Here is a 23,761-nt window from a genome sequence, read left to right as displayed (position 1 = left end):
TTATTAATTGCTTACAGTGAGTCAAGCACTGTGCTAATTGCTGGGTACGAAAACAGAAAGTGTGAGACAGTCCCTGCTTTCGAGGAGCTTGCCTTCCAATTCAAAGAAATAACATATTAGAAAGTTCAATCTCAGGGCCAATAGAAAGGCTTGTAAATCCTAAGGTTGTAGTTGTAAGACACAGAAGTCCTTAGGATACACCGGGGGGTCTGAGCATATTAAGGCACACAGCGGTACTGGAGATAAGGCAGATCACTAAAGATGGCGGTGGGGGTGATTGCTCAGTCATTTTAGCAGCGCCTCCGTGAGCCCATTTGGGGTTTTCTTGGCAAAGATACTGAAGTGATTTGCCGTCTCCTTCTCCTGCTCATTTGACAGATGGGAAAATTAATGTAAATATGGTTAAGTGACTTGGGCAAGATCATACAGGTAGTAACTGGGTGGGGCTATGTTTGAACTCAGGAAGAAGCCCAGTGCTCTATCCTCCAAGTCACCTAGCTGCCAGATATATTACATATAGATATAGATTATAGATATAGATATAGATAGACATATCTATATCTCTAGATATATAAATAGATATAGATTAAAATAGAGATTTAGATAGGTGGATATATCTATATCTAGATAGATAAATATAGATATGGGTATAGATATAGATATTTATTATAGATATAGGTAGATAGACATGTCTATAAATATTGATATATAAATAGACACAGATTAAGATAGATATAAATTTAGATAGGTAAATATATCTATATCTAAATAGATATAGCTATAGATAGACAGATATAGATATAGATAGACTTATCTATAGATATAGATTAAGATAGATATAAATTTAGATAAGTAAATATATCTATATTTAGATAGCTATATGTATAGATATAGATTATATATATAGACATATCTATAGATATATAAATAGATATAGATTAAGATAGATCTAGATAGATAGACATATCTATAGATAGATAGATATAGATATAGATTATAGATAGAAACAGAGATGCCATAATAATGACGCCTTCCCTTTCCCTTGGTTGCCCCCTTTCAGGAAGCCCTCCTGAGCCTCTGGCTGTCCTACAGCGACGGAACCACGGCTCCACTGTCCCTGTACAGCCCGAGAGACTACTCCTTGCTGGTCAGCAGCCGGGATGAGCGGGTGGCCACCGTGACCCAGGACCGGGCCTTCCCCCTGGTGGTGGCCGAGGCTGAGGGCGAAGGCCTGCTGCTCCAGGCCGATCTCACCATTGCAGAGAGCTGTCAGAAATCCAAGAGGAAGAGCATCCTGGCCACAGCAGCCGTGGGGCTCCGAGTCCACTTTGGGAATGAGGAAGAGGACCCCACATATGACTACCCAGGCCCGAGCCAGCCTGGTCCAGGAGGGGATGGTGGAGATGGCGAGGACCAGGTTATGGGGGCCGGCTACCCGGGCACTGCTTCCCCTCAGGGGCCACCCACGCCGGGGACCGCCAGCCCGCAGACTCCGACAGAGGATTTCCCCCCCATCCCCACCGGCTTCACCCAGATGCCCCGGGGGCTGACGGATCTGGAGATCGGGATGTACGCCTTGTTAGGGGTCTTCTGCCTGGCCATCCTCGTCTTCCTCATCAATTGCATTGTATTTGTACTCCGATACCGACACAAGAGGATCCCCCCTGAGGGCCAGACCAGCATGGACCACTCCCATCACTGGGTCTTTCTGGGTAACGGACAGCCTCTGAGGGCCCAGGGTGAGCTCTCACCCCCCGCCGGCAACCCTCTGGAGGCCGTGCCCGCCTGCTGCCATGGGGACCACCACAGCAGTGGCAGCTCCCAGACCAGTGTCCAGAGTCAAGTCCACGGGAGAGGGGACGGCAGCTCAGGGGGCTCGGCCCGAGACCAGGCTGAGGATCCGGCCAGTTCTCCCACATCCAAGCGCAAGAGGGTCAAGTTCACCACTTTCACCACAATGCCCTCTGAAGAGCTAGCGTATGACTCAGTGCCCGCTGGGGAGGAGGAGGAGGAGGAGGACCTGAGATGGGGCTGCCCAGATGTGGCAGGGGGCACGCTGGCTGCCCCCCAGGACCTGCACAACTACATCCGCAGAATCAAAGAGATTGCTTAGATGTGTGTGCCCCTCCCACAACTACCCCGAGCCTCCACCCTGGCCCCACTCAGCTGCTTTTCCGGGAAGAGTCTGCCTCAGCCTCCCGGGCTTATTCTGGGCCTTGTTGGATTGGGTTTTATAAATCCTAACCTCTCCCCACCTCCCAGCATTGGGTCAGGGCTGGCTCTGAAGCCTGGACCCCTTCCCTTTGCAGTCGGTTCTCCCTCTGGGGGACTAGCCCAGAGGAAGGGATTGGAGGAGAGGTCCTATCTTCCCTCTCTCAGTGTCTCCACTGCCTTTTAAAATCTAATGCTTCTTTTTTTCCCCAGAGAGTGGAGGCAGTGTGTAGACAAGAGAGACAAAAATCGAGTTGGGAGAAGGAGAGAGAACCATGGGCTTTGCCCTGTGTGCCCCTCCCAAGCTTCATCTGTTCCCAGGGTTATCCCTTCCTTGGGGTCTGCTTCCCTCTCCTCCCATGTCCCCCATTTCTCCTCCTTCCCTTTCCCCAAGCTGCACAATGACTTTTCTCAAACCTACATTCAGGGATTTCTGTCCTGAGGATGGGGACGAGGGGCCTCCCCCCAGCCCTCCTGAGGGATGGAGCTGCAGAGCTGAAGAATTGGGGCTGGGTTGGGAACTCATAGCCCCTGATAATCTGGGAGACTCCATCCCTAGGGAGTCCCTCCTCAGAGCTGGGAACCTCCCTAGGTTACTTATGGGAGTCCCCGTGGGAGCTCTTGGTCACAAGGGTCAGCAGAAGGGGGTCAAGGTTGGAGTCCGACTCCGGCACCCTCGCCTTGCCCATACCCTCCTTCCTGGAGGCCCGGGGCAGGGAACTGGTGTGTTGGCAGTGTCCGCTCTGTCCACACCCATTCCCCTCCACCCTGGAAATCTGTTGCCCAGAGAGGAGGCGCTGGCACTGAGACTGACCCAGAAAGGGTGAAGGAAAAAGGCAGAGAAGAGAGAAAAGGGGAGCTCCTTCTGCCCACGCTCTTGTGGCTTCCCCACAACATCTCACCCCTGCTCCCAGCCCAAGGGCACTCACCGCCCTCTAATTCCCAGTTAGGAGCGAATTCTTCTAACCCTGTGATTTCCTCAGCTAGGTCTTCACCACGCCTTAGCCACTTGTCATGGGTTTGCCAGCTGTTTATTCCCTTTCCGGGTGGGCCAGGGTGGGGTGGGAGGGTGAGCGAGGCGCTAGGAGAGACTGCCTTTCTCCCCTTCTGCCAACAGAGACCCCCATGGGGTGGGTCCAAAGGCACCAGGAGACACATTGTCTTTAGGGGTGGGAGCTGAGGGCACCAGCATCCCCGCCCCTCCCTCCCCGGGACAGCTGGTTTGGATGATGTGACTTCTCAGATGTGATTTCTCCATTTGGGTTTCTAACCCACCACTGTGTCTGATTTTTCTTAAATAAATAAATGGAAGAGACCAGGATGGGGCTGGAGCAGAGGGACCCGGAGAACAGATGTGCTCGCACCTGGTTCTGTTTTGTTCTATAGACACCCACACACGTGTGATCATGTACAACCCCCACTTCCTCCCAGATACAGGAAACTCAACTAGAAATGGGGTGAGGGGAAGGGAAAAGACACACATAATTGGGAAGGTTAGCAGACACTACTTACTAATGCTTCTTCTAGTGTGCAACTGGACACAGATAATGGGGAAAAAGAAAGAGGGATTACAGAGCAGGGATGGTAGGGGCTTCAGAGACCACGTAGCCCAACCCCCTCATTTTGTAGATGAGAAGACTGAGACCTCAGCAGGTTAAGTGACTTGCTCACCATCACATAGTTAAGTATCAGAGGGAAGATTTTAATCCAACCATTCTGCCTCAAAGTTCTCAGAGCTGTCTTCGCTGTCCATCATGCTTTTTATGGTGGTCAGAAAAAGAGAGACAAGGCATTCTCAAGGTCTCTCTTAAGAACTTTGGAATCGATCGAGTGACACGGGAAACTCTGGCTCGGGACACCCAGTATGGCGGGCTCGTCAGAGAAGGTTCCAGGCTCTGTGAGCAAAACACAATTGAATCAGCTCAAAAGAAACATGACATGTGCAAAGTTAGAGAATCCACCCCCAAATGCTCCCACGACCTCCAGAGCTCCTCTTGGTCTGATCAGCCACAGTCGGACACACTGTTCTCTGACCCCAACCTAGGGATGCCATCTTGGTCCTCTTTGAGAAAAAGGACAATATCCACTGCCTATCAATTTGATTAAAACTTAAGAAAGTAAGCTGCTTTCACCGACCACCTGCCAGACTTCCCTCTCCTGATTTCCCTTAATTCTGCATTGAAGAAGAGTTTTTCTCTTAAATTATTTGAAGAGGTAGGGCATGAGGCAAGCTTCCATGCAACAAGTCTGAAAAACAGAGTTTTCATCTTTTTGATGTCATGAAACCCATGGGTAGCCTATGGATCCCATCTAAGAAGAATAATTTAACTATAAAATAATATACATAGGATTACAAAGGAAATCTTGAAATAAAGTGCCAAAAAAAAAGTTTAAGGATTCCAAGTTGAAAACCACTGCTAGAGATTGACAGTATAGGTCTTATTAACTTCATTCTATGACCAATTCTCTTTGAAATCTGGTCTCTACAGAATAGTTGGTCTTCTCTTTATAAGTCAATCTACTTTCCAAGGGATGAAATGAGGAGGGTTCTGGGTGAGCTCCTAAAGGATCTAAGTCACTTTTCCTATTGCCCTCCATCAAACCCACGGGCTAGGAAATAATTCCATTCCATTTTCTGATGTCTGGTTATCAACTCTGTCTTCCCCAGAGGCTGACTGGAAAAACTGAGTCCGAGAACTATTGCCAATGAGGGTCTCTCATGTTTATGAACAAACAGGAGAGACTACAGGACTACAGTGATTGGCCCTATGATGTACAACATTATCTCTGGAATGGAAACCCTTTTTTTTAAGGTTTAGGTTCAGTTCTCAGCTCTGTCACTTATCACACCATAGACAACTCATTCCCTTTTTTTGAGTCTTGATTTCTGTGATAAAATGAAAAGGAATGGGGGAGAGGTGGGCCAGAAGGTCTCTAGGTTTTCTTCCAATTCTGTGATTCTAGACATCCCAGGAACTAGTGAATTTGCACAGATGAACTTGTGACACATACTTCAAAATAGTTCAGTTTGATTCCCAACTAAAACAGACAGACATGTCCTAGCACTTTCTCTCTCCTGGGCTCTGAGCCCCCATTGGAAGGAGTCTAAAGTAACATCATCAAGAAAATAAATAAATCAAAGTAACATCTGCAGAAACCCAAAGACCCTCAAGGGGACAAACTTTGCTTTGGTATTATAGTTTTGTTGCCAGCTTTGTCACACATATGGGGATGTTATTCCACTTTCCATTTGTGATTAATTGTGCCAGGAAAATATGTATTAGTCTTATTGACACAGCCATCTATTCTGCCAGTTTAAGCTTCTACTGACTTTGTCTTCATCATTGTTTACTCTCACTCCCCATCAGGGAGTTTGTATCAGGGGCAATTCTTTTAAGCCAAAAAATTAAGTGTCCAGGGATGGTGTGAGCCAGGCAGGAAGTTTCGATGAGATTGTAGAGTGGAATCATTTTTAGAGGTGATGTTTTCATTTTTAATGTAGATTGAATTTCAGGAAAGGATTAATCTCAGGGTAACTTTAAATCTTCATGGGGCGGTTTCATTATTTCATTGGAAGTTGTTTAGAAGAACAGGAGACATACCGATACTTCTGTGATTCTTGAAATTCCTGGGTAGGCACTCCCTCCACCAATGTAGATTGCGATCCATTTATGCTTTTTCATCTTGTACAATTCACGTCAAAATCCCCTCACCCATCCGTAAGGGAGCTACATAAGATGGCAGATACTCCTGTGTGCCAACATAAATGCAAAAACACATTCCAAAGCCAAAGTAAACTCATGTATCAAAGGTGGAGAGCAGGGGGGTCAACAAGTAGATAGCCCAAGTGTTGGACTGTTTGTTGCTTGCCATAAAATATTAAAGGATAAAAAAGATGATGAGTAGATGCATAGAAGATTTCCAGAAAGGAATAAAAGGGAACTGTGCAGGATGAGAGAATGTAAATGAGTCACAATTTGCACAGGTAGAAAGGAGACCTATGGCAGGGAGCAGAGATGACAAATCCATTACATGCATGGAACTTGGGAAAGATGTTTCTTTAACACTATAATATGCACCCATCATTATGGACACTTGTTCCACCCTATCACAACAATAGCTCCTCTACAACTCAGGACTTGTACCCATGACACCTTCTCCAACACTAACAAGTTGTATGTCCCTAGGTTAGTTGATTGACCTCTCTGAAACTTGTACTCTTCCACTATAAAATTAGAGAGTTGAACTACATGGTTTGTAAGTTCTTTTCCAGATCTAAATCTGTAATCTTATGATCCTTCAACAACTCAGGACTTCATCTTCAAGAGTTCTTCCAGCCCCCCCTCCCCAATATATAATCCTGTGGTAAATCTAATGATTATAAGTCTGTAGCTAATGAAAAGGAGCTAAGAGCCATTCCAACTAGTAGTATTAAACTCAAATAAAAATAGAGGGGTCTAAATCTGTAATCTTATGATCCTTCAACAACTCAGGAGTTGGTCTTCAAGAGTTTTTATAGCACCACCAAATATATAACCCTATGATCAATCTAATGATCATGGGTCTGTAGTTAATGAAAAAGAGCTAAGAGGTCATCTCAACTAGTGGTATTAAACTCAAATAAAAAGAGGGACCACTAAAACCACACGTAAAGATCCCTACCAGCTATATATTAACTTAGAAAAATCACCTATTAACATCATCTATTTTCAATTGTGCTATTATTGATTTTGTTAAATATTTTCATCTGGTTCTCATCCTGGGAATGTTTCAGGCTCTGCCATTCTGATCTTGTTCATCCTCTCTTTGCCATTTTTCAGGACCTGAGTCTCATTTCCTATTGATACCACCAAAACCCAGTGGCCAAGAAATAATTCCTCTTCCCTTTCCAGTTGCTCGGATAAAAGTTAGCTGAGACATTAGAATGAATGAATGAATGAATGAAACAAACATTTATCAATTGCTTCTGTGTGCAAAGCACTGTCTCAGAGCTCAAGTAAGAATATTAGAAAGATTCAGAAAAGGGAGGGGTCACATTAAGCTAAAGAAATTGGAGAAAGATGCATGGAGGAGGAATACCTAGGAAACAGGCTAGGGTTTCAACATGCTGGGATGCTGGGGACAGTAAGAGTACACAAAGAGAGGCATTCCCTAGGAAATGAGGGAAGAATCTGGGCAATAGTGAACAGTCTGGCTGGAGTGTCATAGTAATAATTCCCCTTTAAGGTTTCTCAAAGCACTGACCTCACAGCAACCCTGTGAGGTAAGCACTGAGGGCATTATTATCTCCACTTTATAGAGGATCAAATTAAGGCTTAGAAAGGGGAAGGCACTTTTTTGGTGCATAACCATGGAGGATTCAGACTCAAGTCTCCTTACCCCAGCACAATGGGCTGCCCATCAGTAGTGATATGAAATAATGCCAGGTTGCAGGAGTTTTGGATGCCAGGCTGAGAAATTTGGACTTTATTCCCCAAACAGCCTCAAGTTAACTATCTCATCCATCTTCCCGGTGTCAGGCGTGCTCCGGCAAAAGCCAGGATGATTTCTGGAAGAGTTTCCCCATAAGAAGAATGAGATTTTGGAATAAGGGTTGCCTTCTTCAAAGACTGAGAACAGAGAAAGTCATTCATTTGATTTATTCAGCAAACATTTATTAAGGCCCTAATATGTGCCAGGTACCGGAGAGACCAAAATTTAAACAGTCCTGCCTTCAAGACTTTAGGTTCTCCTGGGGAGAAAACACAAATACAGAAAAGGCAAAATATATTCAGAGGAATCTCTGTGAGGAAAACTGGAGGGATCAGAATGGGCTTCATGGAAAAGATGGCATTTAAGCCTTGAAGGGAGCTGGAGATGAGGAGAAAGGGCATTTTAGGCATGGGGAGTGAGAGGTGGGGGGGCCAGACAATCTGTGCAAAGACATGGGATCTGAGATGGAAGGCTGAGCAGCAGAGGGACCGTTTAGCTATCATAAATTATGCAAGAAAGAGGAATATACAAAAAGTCCGGGAAGGTAGATGGGAGCCAGAAGGTAGAGGGTTTTAAATGCCAAATAGGATGCCACTGTAAGGGGACTTGGGATTTAGGGGCAGGACTGCATGGAAGAAGGGGAAGGGCTAAATGATCATACCTATTCTTGCAAAGCAATAGGTTAAGGACCAAGGGGACAGTGAGGGGCTTGTGGTCAGGTCTCACAAGCAAAGCCATTGAGTCCCCAAATTCCAGCCCTGGATCACTTCACCTCCTCTCTTTCTCCCTTCACCTTTCTTCCCTTTCCTAACAAAGAAGCAGAAACAGTTCCTGGAAACCAGCAGGGTCTGACCCTCCTGTAGTTGGAGAGGGAGCGTAAGTGTGGGGAATGAGGAGGGACATTAAGTTAACAGCCCCTTTGGAATGGCTCCGACATTGAACTCCTCTTTAAAAATTTGTCTTCAACCTGAAAATGAATCAGGGGACCTTGTAAAGAACTGTTATTGACAGAGAGCTGCTCTGGGAACGCTTGGGAAACTAAGCCCATGAATCAGACCTGCTGCTAAAATGAGATTTCCTGGAAAGTTGGGGACTCTGGCTAATGAAGAGCTATGAGCCAGGGAGGGAAGGAGGGAAGGAGGGAGGGGAGAAAAACCCCACTCCCAACCCCCTTAGCCTTGAGTCCAATAGTCCTGGGAGCTTCCTTCAAAAATCACCTCTTCCTGGAAGGCTTAGTCTCATTAACCTTTTCCAACCTGCTAAGCTAATTCGCATATCCTCAGTATTTTCCTATTTAGCTGAAAGAGGGGTAGATCATAGATTTAGAGTGACAGAAGCCATAGAATCTGAGACATACTCATTCCTATCTCTGTCTCATGTGAAAGATGAGGCAACTGATACCCAAAGAAATTTGATATTTTCCCAAGGTCACATAGTAAATATCAGAGAAGTCAAGTCTTTTGACTAAATCCAATGCTCTTAGGACCAGTAGAGGCCATCTCTACCAATTAGGTATCCCAGGATAAGGAGCTAGCTTGTGAATTATTTTTAGTTCTGTGTACTACTAATTTGACAAGCTGTTGTCCAAATAAAGCAAAATCAATAGTGAAGTCCCCTTACAGTTGAGCTATGTCATACCAGTGCACCCATGCCATCCGAATGCTAACCAGGGCTGTTTAACCTGGAAAAGACTCAGAGAGGATATAATAGCTGTCTTCAGGCATTTTAATGACTCTTTTGTGGAAGAAAGACTAGATTTATCCTGCTCTACTCAAGAGGGGACAATTAAGAAAAATTGGTGGAAGGTGGAAATATTTAAGTTTGCTATTAAGTTTAACAGAAGATTGTAAAACACAACCCTTCCCATAAAGCTGGGAACAGAACACACATCTCACGGGAAGGGACTTGAATGCAACCCTAGTTCTTTGGGAAGGGCTCCAGTCCAACCCCATATACATACATTTTTCATACATATACACACAGAGAGACATGATAGATAGATAGATAGATAGAGATAGAGATGTATCTACATATAAATAGATACATAGATAGATAGATAGATAGATAGAAAGATAAGCCAAGTCAATAGATAGATAGATAGATATAAATATATAGATAGATTTAAATATAGATAGATAGATCTAAATAGATATAGATGTAGATATATCTAAATATATATATAGATGTAGATATAGATCTATCTACATATCTATATCTATCTATCTATAAAAGAAAAGTTTCTAATCAAGATACTCCCAAATTGGCTTCCTTGAGAAATAGTGGGTACACCCTCATTTGTCATATCCAAGAGAAGTTAAGACAATATCTTGGGATATAGTAGAAGGAATTTTTGATCAGGCATGGAGTGGACTACTGATGGCCACTAAGATCCCTTCCAACCCTGTGAAATATATGAATCTAACTCTATGGAAAGAACAAGGAAGATTTGCCAGAGTGGGGTTGGAGGAAGAGATAGGGAGATGGACTTGCCTGGATCTGAAGAGTCCTTTTAGGAAATAAAAATGAGATAAAACTTGAAAAAGCATTCGGAAAGAAAAAGAAGATCCTTAAGGACAAAGCTGAAGGACTGAGATTTGGAAGATTAGACAATAAAGGTGATTTAGTGATGGAATCAGAGAGTGTAGTATGTGAAGGAGGAACAGGTAACCCAAGGGATTTTCCTCAGCCTAAGAATCCTCAGAATCCATTCTAGCAACTCATAGAATCCCAGAGATAGCATGAACTTTGGAGACACCTATCATAGTCCAATCCTCTATTCAATTTAAGACTGTTCTCCAAAATATTCCTAGCGTGTCATCAGATATACTTGAGAAATCCACAACCATACAACATAGACTCATTGTGTTCTTGAAAAGTTCTAACAGTTTAAAAGTTCCTTTTATTGATGAAAATCTAATTCCTTTGCTTTCTGGGACCATACTGAATAGGTCTGACCCCTTTTCTGTATAACAATCCTTCCTGGTATTTAAAGAATAATTGGGTGTCCACCTCCCCAAGTGAACATTAAGTTTTCTCTAGGCTAAATACCCCAGATTCTTTTAAATTTGAGTTCCTTCACCATTATAGTGATGCTTGTGCTTGTCATACCTTTTAAACATGGCATCCAGAACCAAATGTCAAACCCCAGGTGAGGTAAGAGTAAAGAATCCCATAGCAATCAGCCTAATTTTATTTTTGGAACTTCATCTCTCCCTTCTTTTCCCCCCAAAATCAAACCCAGTTTCTTCTAGTCTATGTCTTATGGAGGGCATGACCACTACCATTATCCCCTATCTGGAGGCAGGAGATTAGCTCTACCTCTTTCCACTCACAAAGGAGATAATGAGCTCTTCAAAAAAAAAAAAAAAAAAAGATGTCAACTAGTATTTCCAGTTCCTCAGGCTATCTCCTTCATCATTTCCTCTTTCCTCCTGCTCTACTAGAGTAGAAGGAGAAAGAGAGGGTGGGACAGGGGTGTAAGGACTATGCTGAGGTGGACAATGAAGCTAGTGAGAAACATTCTTGCTGTCCCAGAAAAAATTGAGAGAAGCGAGACTGTCAGTCAGGTCAGGACTAGATTGCCAGACTGGAATCCCTCCAGAGAGGACACAGCTTGTGTGGGCAGGGCTATAGACAGGAAAGGGATGTCAGCCAGCTAAGAGAGCTGGGAGCACCCCTGGCTGGCATCTGGTATTTCGTCCTCGGCAGGGGAGGGAGCCCTGGAAGTCAGTAAGCCCAGAGAGAAATTTCCTAATGGAGAAGGAGAGAGAGGAAGGAAGTGGAAGGGAAATAGAGCTGGTCCAAGTCGGGTTGTACAATAATTATCTGATCTAAGTTAGACATGCTTAATCCTAGAAGTCTAGTGACCACTGGACTTGACAAATCCACTGAGATCTATTTATTTTGGGAAAAAGTAGCATGATGCAGTGTCCTTCCTGGATTAAGCAAAAATACTCAAAGTGTGGGAAGGTATTCTTTCCTGTCCTTTGACAAAAACATTTCATCTCTCCTGTCTGCTTCATGGAGAGGAACATGCAAGATGTCAACAATTCTTCCCAGAAATTACAGCATTTAGTGCTATAAAGGACCTTCAGGACAACTTTTGTGATCATCCAGTCCACTAGACTACTCTTATTTTCTTAATAGAAGATGAAACAGACCCAGAGAGAGGAAGAAGTTCATCTGCTGACTATGAAGAAGTCAGCATTTGAACCCAAGTCTCCTTGGACACCATATCTGATCCTTCCTCCATTATAAGATTATTTTAAAATTAATGGCCATATTACGCAATAGCATTTCCCATCCTTTTCTCCTATGTGTCCAAAAATTTCTGCCATTGGGATCTAAACGGTCAGATGAACCTGGGTATACTGTCTCCAAAAGGGCTCTGCAAAAGTGATGTAATCAGGCAATAGTCTTTATTTGCCCTCATCAATTAATACATGTACATTAATTTCTTTGTTCACTATCCCGATCTATCTTTTTATAAATTTTAAGTATTTCATTTTTCCAAATACGTTTAAAGATAGTTTTCAACCTTCATTTTTTAAGACTTTGTGTTCCAAATTTTTCTCCTTCTTTCCTTCCTCCTTCTCCCTCCTCAAGACAGCAAGTAATCTGATATAGGTTAAATATCTGCAATTATTTTAAACATATTTCCCTATTTGCCATGTTGTGCAAGAAAAATCAGATCAAAAGAGGGAAACAAATAAGCAAGCAACGAAAAAGACGGAAATACAATGTTTCAATCCACATTTAGTCTTTATAGTTCTCTCTCTGGATGTGGATGGCTCCCTCCACTACAAATCTATTGGAATTGTCTTGAATCCCTGCATTGTTGAGAAGAGGCAGGTCCATCACAACAGATTATCATGTTATCTTCTTGTTACTGTATACAATGTTCTCTTGGTTCTGCTCACTTCACTCAGCATCAGTTCATGTAAATCTTTCCAGGATTTTCCAAGACCTGATCTGTATCTTGTCCGGGGCCCCAGATGGTCCTAGAGGAATGAGGTTGATGATTTTGCACAATCATCTCTCACTCAAATCCAACCCACTTGCAAGTCAAGACACCACCTTCTTGATCTCATGCTCCTTTTCAAAAATGAAGGACAGATAACAACAATGGATGGAAAGCTGGCTATGCAGTCAGAAGAGCTGAGTTTGATATCTACATCTGACACATGCCATCTGTGTGACCCAGGACCAATCAATCTCCCTCTCAGTGCCCCCAGACAATTTTCTCTGACTGCAAATTACAAAGACAGTATCTCTCTGCCTTAGTGGAGAACATTCCTCAAGGGGACTTCCCTATGCACATGAAATCACAGGTCATGTCCCAAAAAAACTCCTATTGTCATCATTCTTATCATAATAGACCTAGAGAACACAGCACTAATAGGGGGTCATAAACTTTTTTGTGTCCTGAACCTTTTGGGCAGGCTGGTAAAATTTAACAGAACTTTTTTCAGAATGACATTCTTAAATGAATAATATAAAACACAGAGGATTATAAAAGAACATGATTATATTGAAATGTAGTTGACCTATCCATCTCTATATTTATCTACATGTAACTATAGATATACGTAGATTTGCTAACTAAATCTATAGTTTCATACAGAACTGTAATTAATAATAATTAATATTTTTATAGTACCTACTAGATACAGATATGGTGCTAAGCACTTCCTAATTGTCTTATTTGATCTTCACAGCAACCCTGGGAGCTATTATTCTCTGAAGATATTATTATCCCCAATTTACAGATGAAGAAACTGAAGAAAGTGGTAGTTAAGTGTCTTGCTCAAGGTTACACAGCCAGTAAGTATCTGAGACCAGATTTGAAGCACTTAGCTGTCCAAGGAAGACTTGAGTTCAAACCCAGCTTTAGAGACCCAAGCTGTGTGTCCCTAGGCAAGTCACTTCATCCCTGTCTCAGTTTCCTCATCCATAAAATAAGGATCATAACAACACTTGTTTACCAGAGTTGTTGTGAGGCTCAAATGAGTCAATATATGTACAGTGCTCTGAGAACCTTAAAGCATTAGTAATTACGATCCTTGTTATATCATTATTATCATATTAGCCAGTGCTTGAGGGGAGATGACAAATAAGGGAAGGGTAAGGCTGGGTGGAGAGGCAGCAGGTGAGGAGGAGACCAGGGCCAAGAGAGATGAGACATGACTGAGATCCTTCCTAAAGGGCTGGGCTCGGGGAGGGAAGCGCCAAACCGAAGGGCAAATTTCTTTTGTGTTTTCATTCAATGACTACCATCTTCTCATTCCATCAGGCTTGGTTTGAAGATTGGCTCACGACCCCTGAAGGAGTCATCAAAAAGCCCCCTATAATTCCACCCACTTTGCCTAATAGACTTCTTTCCATTTAGCTTACCATCTCCATATCTTATTGGCTCTGCTATTTGTCCCCTTACATTCTTGTCATTTCATCAATGGTGGGAGGAGGGGATTAGCTGACTAGGGCTGTCCTGATCAACTCCCCTCTCCCCCACAACATTTATAGCTCATTTGATTCTCACTATCTTATAAATGACAAGTAACATCATCTCAGAGAGAGAGAAGAGTTAGAGAAAGAGAGAGAAAAAAGAGGAAGAGAGAGAGAGAAGAGTCAGAGAGAGAGAAAAAAGAGGAAGAGAGAAAGACAGAGAGAGACAGGCAGAGAAAGAAAGAGAGAGACAGAGAAAGAGAGAAAAAAGAGTCAGAGAAAGAGAAAGACAGAGAGACAGACACACACACAGAGCAGGGGAGGATGGAGAAAGGGAGAGGAAAAGAGAGAAGAATCAGAGAAGTAGAGAGAGAGAAAGAGGGAGAAGTAGAGAAAGAGAAAGAGGGAGGGAAACAGAGAGACAGAGACAAGACAAAGATAAAGAGACAGAGACAAAGACAGAGAAAGAGAAACAGAGAGACAGAGTCAGAGAAAGAGAGAGTCAAAAAAAGAGAAAGAAAGAGAAAGCAAGAAAGAGGGAGAAACAGAGAGACAGAGACACACACACACAGAGAGAGAGAGTCCCCAGCATTATCCTTCAATCCTCCTCCCCTGAAAACCCTGTTCAAGAACAGACACAACAAAACACCAAACGTGCCAGGTGATTAAATTGCTGCACACTCAGGCATCTAGGGACCCAGAGAGCCACACACACATCCAGGCCATTGGAGCAGGAGCAACAGAAAGGCTAGACGGCACCGACTGGAGATTTGCAGCCAGAATACATTAAGCAGAGGGACCTAATGCACTCAGGGGTGGCCTAACCATGTTATTGTGGGGGGCTGAAGGGCTGGGGAGAGGCTATCGACCCCACCTGCTACATATTCTATCCCAGCAGGGGCCAGACACTTAGAGACAGAGCCAGCCATTTCTGCACCTGGAGCAAACAGCAGCAGTGAGGGCACCTGGGTGTGGATATGTACATGTGTTCATGTGTATACATTTTGTGTGTGTGTGTGTGTGTGTGTGTGTGTGTGTGTGCGTGTGTGTTATAGAAAGGAGAGGGGAAAAGTGGGCAGGTATAGGAAAATTTAGTTTAACTGGAAAGCAGAGAGGAGAAAAACAAACCATAGGATAGACTTGTTACACATGTAGCCCGCCGGCTTCAAGCAGCCTGTAACGTTCCCTGATGGGGCCCTAAACCAGGTTAAAAGTAATTGGGAAATATTTAACAAAATAAATAAAAATACAATAAAAATAGATAACATTACACTTTAAAACTAAGTCAATATGTAGCCCACAGGGATCCTTATGTGCAGATTAGTGGCCCCGTTTTTATTTGAATTTGATACCAGTGCCCTAGGACATCACAACATTTCTAAGCTACTGAAAGAGAAGGAAACACCTCTGGGATGTATGTTCCAGCACACACACACACACACACACACACACACACACACACCAGCCACTTTCTGAGCAGGACAGAAAGAAGAGACATCTCTAAACCATGGCAACAGCACCTTTTAAATTTCTCAACCTTATACAAAACTCCAACGGCCCTTCCCTAGTTACACTTCAGCACCGTATTCATGCTAGAAATAAATTTATCCTTTCCTACGTAAGAGAACAGATTCACAGAAAGCAACAGTATAGATTCCAGGTCAGTAAAAAAGAGAACTGTGTCTGGAGAACAAACAATAACAATTTCATCTTTAGGAGATCAGAACTTAATAGATTCAGAACTGAAAGGGACATCTGCTCCAATGCCTTCAACTTTACAGATGAATAAAATGAGTCCTCAAAAAAGGTGAATTGCCATCTCAGTTCTATTCTCGGGGCCTCTGTTTCATCCACTGAAAATAATGGTGTTAGACAGTTTTCCAGGGGAAATGTGTAGGATTTGCAGTGGCTTTCCCACTTCCTTGTTGCTCAGCCTTGGCCAAACCACTTCATCTCTCTAACTCTCAGTTTCTTCACACTTAATCAATAAAAAAGTAGTAAGCTCCTAATACGTGATAGCCTTAAGCACCAGGGACACAAAAAGAGGCAAAAGATAATCTGCTCTCAAGGAGCTTACAGTCTAATGGGAGAGGCAATAAATAAACAAACTGATACAAAGCAAGCTACTTGCAGGATAATTAGAAAATAATTTAAAGAGGTAAAATATTAACATTAAGGGCCCAGGGAAGGCTTCCAGTAAAAAATTGGGATTCTAGTTGGAACTTAAAGGAAGCCAGGAAGGTCAGTAGTCAGAGGAAAGAAAGGCAAGCCTTCCAGGCATGAGGGGATGGCCAGAGTTTGGAGCTAAAAGAGGGACCATCTCACTCCTGAAAGCATCAGGAGACAATGTCACTGGGTCAGTATATGTCGGGGAGTAATATGTAATATGGAAAGGGAGAAGGGGGGGTAGGTTATGAAGGGCTTCGAATGCCAAACTGAGAATCTTGTATTTGATTTTAGAAGTGATGGAGAGCCTCAGGGGGTAATGAGGCAGTGGAGGGAGGTGATTTGATTAGACTTGAATTGGAGGAAAATCACTTTAGTGGCTGAGGATAGATTGGAGTAGAAGAGAGATTAGAAGCAGGTAACCCCACCAGCATGAGATAATGAGAGTCTGCACCAGAGGGATGTCAGAGTCAGAAGAGAGAAGGGGACATATTCACAAGATGTTGCAGAGATGAAATCTCAGACCCTGGCAAGAGTTTGGATATGGGAAGATGAGAGATGGCGAGGGGTCAAGGGCCCAAAGAACTGAGAAGGGAATTGCTGTCTGTATTAATAGGGATGATAGGGGCAGGAGAGAGTTTGGGTGGGGGGGGATAAATTCTATTTTGGACATGTTGGGTTTAAGATGTCTCCTGGATATCTAGTTCGAGATATTTGAAAGATAACTGGAAGAAGAAATTGGGGCAGGATAGGTAGATTTGAAAATCATCAGCATGGAGATAGTCATTAAATCCATGGTGAAATAACTAGCAAAGTAGTACAGAGGGAGAGAAGATGACCCAGGATAGAACTCTGAGGTAAACCACAGTTAGAGGGTATGATCTGGAGTAAAATCCACCAAAAAAGACAGAGAAGGAGTAGTCAGAGAGGTAGAAGGAAAACCAGTAGAGAGAATTATCCCCAAAATGTAGAAAGAATAGAGTGTCAGGGAGGCTCTTGACCCACAGGGCAAAGGCTTTACAGAATGAGGATTGAGAAAAGGTCAGGGGATTTGGCAACTAAGAAATCATTGGTCATCTTGGAGAAAGTTTTGGTGGAATGAGAAGATCAGAAGCCAGATTATAAGGGATTAAAAAGAGAAAGTATAGGTATCTTCTCAAAAAATTTAGCTAGGAAGGGAAATAGGACAATAAGATGGAAGGAGCAAATAAGGGTTTAAGGATAAAGGAGTTTTGGACAAATTTGTAGACAGTAGGGAAGGAGAGATTGAAAATAAGGGAAAGAATGAGAATGACGGGGTGGTGATTGTGTTGGAGGGGACTGGATGGAATGGGGCAATTTGAAGAAATAGAGGGGTTATCTACAAAAGGAGAGGCATGGGCAAGATGGCCTTTCAGTCCTTCTATCTCCAAACCTATAATCTCATCATCTTTAATGTCCCCTCCAACTCTAATCCTGTGATTCTATGACAGAAAGAGATAGGCAGAGAGACAGAGACAGATGGGTTACTATCTCATATAGGGTGAGTAGGGGCAGCCTGCCGGTGTTATTTCAGGGGAGAGCAGGAAAGCCAAAACCCATTCTAATTTCTCTTTGAATTGCCATCTGCAGTAAAAACCATCGTTACTTGGAAAAGCAATGTGGTATAATGGGCAGAGAAAAGTGGGATACTTCAGGAGGGAATGAGCTCTCCTTCAGAGAAAGTTTTCAAGCAAAAGTTAGAGAATTAAATGGTAGACATATTGTAGTTAGGATCTTTTTTTTTCTGATATGTGTTGGAATAATTAGTCTCTGAGGTTCCTTCTACTCGGAAATTTTCTATTCTGAAATCAGGAAAGACAGGAAATGGCCATATTCTACTCTGATATCAACTAGGGCCAGGGAGGAGGTATCGAGCATGGGATGCTGAACTTGGGAGTCAAGATCTTAATTCAAATTTTACTTTGGGCACTTACTATGATGCTGGGCAAGTTCCTCAGCCTTAATTTCCTAATTTATAAAATCAGGATAATAATAACACATAAAGAGTTCTGGTGAAGAACAAATAATATAAAATGTACATAAAAATGCTCTGCTTTATTAAATGCTAGTTATTACTATTAGTGTTATCCAAGTGACTGTGGGATTTCCCCTGCAGAGATTCTGCTTCTTCTCTATGAAAAGGGAGCATTAAAATCTATGATAGTTACCAAACATGATTGTGGTGAGACTAAAATGGGACACATGTTTTGAGCCTTATATGAATATTAAAGAGCTTTAATTTAAACCCCTCCAAGTTAAGTTGGGCAGTTAGGTGGCATGGGGGATAGAGCTTAGAATCAAGAAAACTCAGCTTTATGAGTTCAAAACTAACCAGATACTTCCTAGTTGCACCTGGATAAGTCACTTAACCTTATTTATTTCTGTTTTCTCATCTGTAAAATGAACCGGAGAGGGAAATGGCAAAGCACTCCAGTGGCTTTGCCAAGAAAACTCTAAATTATGTCACAAAGAGTCAGACGTGACTGAAAAATGACTGAACAGTAACACAAAGGTTAGGGAAGTCCTAATAATGGGAAGAAAGGAGGTTTTGTGTGACACTTTGACCATATTTCTGCCCTCTTTCTTTTGGTGCATCTGAGCCCCCTTCCACTCAATGGGATTTATTTTTGCTTAGCAACCCCAGAATCTACTATCTTTTACCTATCTCCACCACTCACATACATACTGGAGTCAAAAGACAAATTTGGAATTGACCCAGCTAGTTTCCTCCTCTTTGTTTCTTCCTTTCTGTCCTTTTCCCTGTTCTCTTCTCACACCCCCCTTTTTCAGTTCCTCCTACAATGATCCCTTCCCTGTACTTCCTACCTTTAGCCCATCTCTGTTCTCCCCCAAATTTACCTTTTCCCTCTTTTCTGCCCCATATTTCCCATCTTTGCCTGTTTCCTCTCACAGTTATTCTTTCCTGTCCCCTATACCAGCCATCTTTCTGTCCCTTCTTTATTCTCTCTACACCTGTCCCTCTTTTTTTCTATCTCCTCACCCCTCCCCAACTTCTAAGCTCCCACTCATATGTGCCCCATCTCTTTCCTGTGACAGCTACCCTATTTCTCAGTTCCCTGATTTCTCCCTACCTCGTTCTCACTTATTCACATCCAACTCATCCCCACATCTGCCCTCTTTTTGTTTCTTCACAAACTGCCATTTTCCTCTTCAAATCACTCATATTTATCTCCCTCCAACTTTCAGTCATAGCTGTATCTTCTGGGCCACATTCTCCTGTTTATCTCTCATCAGAAGTACAGTCCAGGGAAGATATTTCATATGGCTAAGGCTCAGGACCATAGTGGTAAGTGGTGTGTAGTCCAAAAATCCCATGGCCAAGGAGTCTCTAGCCAGGGAGTAGGATCCTCCAGACCGGGGCAGAGCATAGCATTCTGGCCAATCACCAGCCTGCAGAATTATGAGACCATCAGAGCCCCATGCTTCTCAGATGATTCATTTCAACTCATAGTAAGCCTCATGGCATTAGGGGAAGAGCCAGGAACTGATGAGGAGAAAAGCTGGTCTCCAATCCTCTTCTTTGGCTGAAATGTCTCTTTATCTCTGCAAACTCTTGGGAGGAAGCCCACCTCCTCCCTTTTCCTTTCTGGATCCTAATTACAGTCTGGTTGAATCAATCAATCAATAGTATTTGGAAAGCTTTTCCTATGTGCCTGAAACTGTGTCTGGCACTAGGAATATGAATACAAAGAGTGATACAATCCCTACTTGCATGCAGCTTATATTTGAATCATGAGGACAAGTACATATCAAAATACAGACAGCATAAATACAAGGTGAATAAATGCATGCAAAGACAAAAAGTACTTAAATGCAAATCAGTAGTTGAGCATTTGGGGAAAATCTTTCTTCCCAGAGATAATGTCTGAGTAATATCTTAATTGAAAATAGGGTCTCTGTGAAGTAGAGAGGTAAAGAGGGAGGGCATTCTAGGCATAGGGGACAGAGCCACTGAAAAGGCTTGGAGGCAGGAGATTGTCATGAATGAGCAACAGAAAGATTTATTTGGCTGGATTATAGAGGGACAGTAATGTCCAATGATGCTGGAGAGATTGGTCAGATGAAAGTAAGGAAGAAGTGCAATAGCAAGCCACTGGATTCCGTTGAGTAGGAGAATAAGATCCATGCTTAAGGAAGGTCACTTTGGTGAGATTGGCTGGAGCAGGAGAGAATTCACATAGAGAGACCAATCTGGAAACTTGAGGTGAGAGAGAAGGACAATGTGGAAAAGACGGGAAATTAGGAAGCCAAAGTCGAACTCTTGACTGCCATATTTTATTGTGTGACTTGAGGTTAGCCTCTTCCCCTTTCTTTTTTCATCAAACGGGAACAAATTTCTACCCAGCCAACCTCAAAGGGATGCAAGGATGCAAAGAAAGGCTTATGATTCTCACTTGGACCACAGGGCTCACGCTACTGACTGGGTACGTGAAACCTACAGGAAATCTGTAAGGGGCTGAATCAGGAGAAATGTAGACCTTAAACTGGAAGCCAAGGGGAGGCCCAGCTTCCCAGCGAGGTCTTTGTCCACTATGCATTTCAGTCTAACACTCCCCAGAACTGGCAAAAGAGAGGGGCAGCTATTATGAGCTTGTTGCAGCCTGTCATTGGCCGGGATGTGTTAGATGTGTATCTGTAGGGCAGAGATAAGGCTCAGCCTGAATGGTAGAGGACTTTATCTTCCTCTCCGTCTGGGGCTCTCCTGAGCTCTTTACAGGTAGCTCAGAAAGGGGCTGTCTCCTATCTCTGGTTCATTTCCTGTTTCTCGCAGAGTCTAATTTCCCATCTGAGAGATTTTTTTTTCTTTTTGGCTGGGTATGTAATGAAGCTGGATGCTTGGGGTGGGAGAATGGGGGTGGAGGGATGAAGGAAAGAAAGGGGGTCTGGGGGAGGGGTGTTCCCTGGGGATTTGGAGGAATAGGCTCCTCTTTACTCCAGAGAACCAGGTCTTAGAGCCATCCCTACCCTATCCTGGTCAGAGTCACTTCCAAGGATGATGAGGGGTATATGGTAGCAATAATAAAAGAATTTGGCAAAGTCAGGAGAATTGGACTCTAATTTTGGCTCTGCCCCTTATTATTTGTGTCATCTTGGCAAAAATTTCTTGCCATTCTTGGGACTGTTTCCTCATCCTCAAAATGAGGAGGTTGAATTATAATGTTCTTCTGCTGATGTCAGCCTCAGTTTCTCCATTTGTAATATGAGGATGATAAGAAGAATACCTATCCCATATAATTTTCATGAGCATCAAATGAGATAATATAGGTAAAGATCTTTTCAACCCTTAAGGTGCAATGTAAATGTTCATTATTACTAATAATTACATACTATATGGCAATTAATAATAATTCTATAATCCCTGTCCTCTAAAAATTAGAGAGCCTAATTCTCCTTCCCAAAGTATGACTTTAGGGAGGCAAAAATCCCCAACTTTTCAGGGGGAAACAACATTGCAAGGGGAAGCTATCTCTTCCTTTAGGAAGGACATTGATTATAGAATCTCATAATTGGAAGAGGACAGCCTTCCTGTTATACAGACAGGCTTTTCTTCTCCACCATTCATCATGAGTGGGCACTTGGCTTCCATTTGAGCTCTTCAGGTAGTACAGTCAACTCTTAGACAGCTTCACCTGGTAGAGTGTTTTCCTTTTCATCCACTGAAAATCTTCTCCTGGATTTCCTAGGCTGAGATAATTAGAATGACCTGATATGGGTCACAAAAATGGAAAGGAAAGGTGGGGTATAAACTGAAACCAAAGAGTTTGATCAGAGTCAGGAACTTGAATGCACATCCGACTCCAAGTCCAATATTCTATCTATATCCACTAAAGTCCAATGGAAATGTCATCTCCAGGAAGCCTTCCTCGATTGCCTTTTAACAACCATAAAACCTCATGGATCTCACACCTCTCTAACATATTGATCATGTCCTTTGTTAAGACACTGCACTGGCTTTCTGATTTCCTCCATATGAATACTCCATTTAATGGGGTGTGTGGGTATTCAGGGAGGACTAGTGTAAGGGCTTGCCAAGCTCTTTTTAGATTTGTTCATCCACCTTTGGTGGCCACCTGGTCACTGTACTCTCACCTATGGCTCCAAGAAGCTGTATGTAGTGTGTGTTATGGGCATACCCCAGTAAACCATCTTGACAGTTGGTTTAAATCAAATTAAAGTCAACCAAAAGACCACAAACCCAGTGATTTAAGGGGGTGTCCGCCCCCGAGCTTGTGAAGATTTCCCCTCAGTGGAATGAGTAGATGAGAACACTTTGTTCCAACAGCTGAAGCAGACACTGTGAAGGACTCACAGCTCAGTTTTCATGAAGGTCATCCACTTCATCTTGGATCATCACCAGTCACCCCGAGTTTCACCTTCACAGTGGGCTCTGATGACTCTGAAGGAGAGGATAGAGTTTGTACCATTTTGCCTCATTTAAATTCTATTCATACAGGAGTTAAGACATCACCCCGCGGTGTCATTGTTGGTCTTTTTTGAAAATGGAGGACAAACCAACTCCTTTTAATAATCGAATTCACAGCCCATTCACATCCTTTAATCCCATATGGCTCTTATTTGTATCTTCCCATAAATCCTCCCATGGTGGGGGGATCTAACATGTGGGGTCTTTCCATTAGTTTTCTTTACATTTCAGCGGATTCCTTTGGAACTCAGAGGCCACGCATCAGTTATCACACCTTCCTGTGCCCACTCTCTCCATCAGTCATTTGTCTCCCTGATAGCATCCTTTAGGTGGTTTGTTCACATGTGGCAGCAAGCGTATGTCCCCCACGTACCTCTCCCTCGGTGAACCCCAGCTTCAATTGTTTAGTGGCTGTAAGATTTCATGACTTGTAGCCAAATGGCATCTCTGAAAGAATATTAATATCAACCACCCAGCATATAGCAAGTGCTTAATAAATGAAGATGGATTTTCATTTCCAGAAGATTTTAAAGTCATTGCATTGCCAAGTTTCCTAATAACAATATGATCTGATTATTTTCTCCCAGTTCAGGCAATAACACTTACCCTGATTGGTGTTTGCATCATATCTCCTTACTTGACTGTAAGTTCTATGAAGGCAAAGGCAACAGCTGAGCCCAATGTCCCCTCCATTCATAGCACAGTAATCTGTAGACAGCGGGTGCTTAGTAAATTTTGGATGAATGAATAAATCCATTCAGGATTTATATTTAATGCTCTTGTCTGTTACACACATGGTCTTCTCTGCCACATGTCTCTGGCCAACCACAAACACAGCTTCTGCCAAAAAGAAAACTCTCTGAGCTGCTGGGGATTCAGCCAGCATCCTCATATTTCCCAGATGATACTGATTTTGTTTCCCAAGCCTCTTTGCCCCAGCAGGAAACCTTACTACTGTCAACTTTTCATAGTCTGTCCTGCCATGTTCCATCTGAGCATGAC

The 23,761-nt window shown here is 43.0% G+C and overlaps 1 protein-coding gene across 2 annotated transcripts in view; it reads left to right on the top strand.

The window, feature by feature from the left end:
* The window catches only part of TMEM132E (transmembrane protein 132E), a 119,820-nt gene extending 116,256 nt beyond the window's left edge, over positions 1–3,564 (top strand). For both annotated transcript variants that reach the window (XM_031967599.1, XM_031967601.1), the window contains exon 9: positions 1,061–3,564. In XM_031967599.1, coding sequence (XP_031823459.1) covers positions 1,061–2,113 — 1,053 coding nt within the window. In that variant the 3' untranslated portion in view covers positions 2,114–3,564. The remainder of the gene's footprint in view (positions 1–1,060) is intronic.
* Positions 3,565–23,761: the final 20,197 nt, after the last annotated feature.

The sequence above is a fragment of the Sarcophilus harrisii genome, chromosome 4 (assembly GCF_902635505.1).
Source record: "Sarcophilus harrisii chromosome 4, mSarHar1.11, whole genome shotgun sequence".
Taxonomy (NCBI): domain Eukaryota; kingdom Metazoa; phylum Chordata; class Mammalia; order Dasyuromorphia; family Dasyuridae; genus Sarcophilus; species Sarcophilus harrisii.
This window is presented reverse-complemented; position numbering and strand designations above follow the sequence as displayed.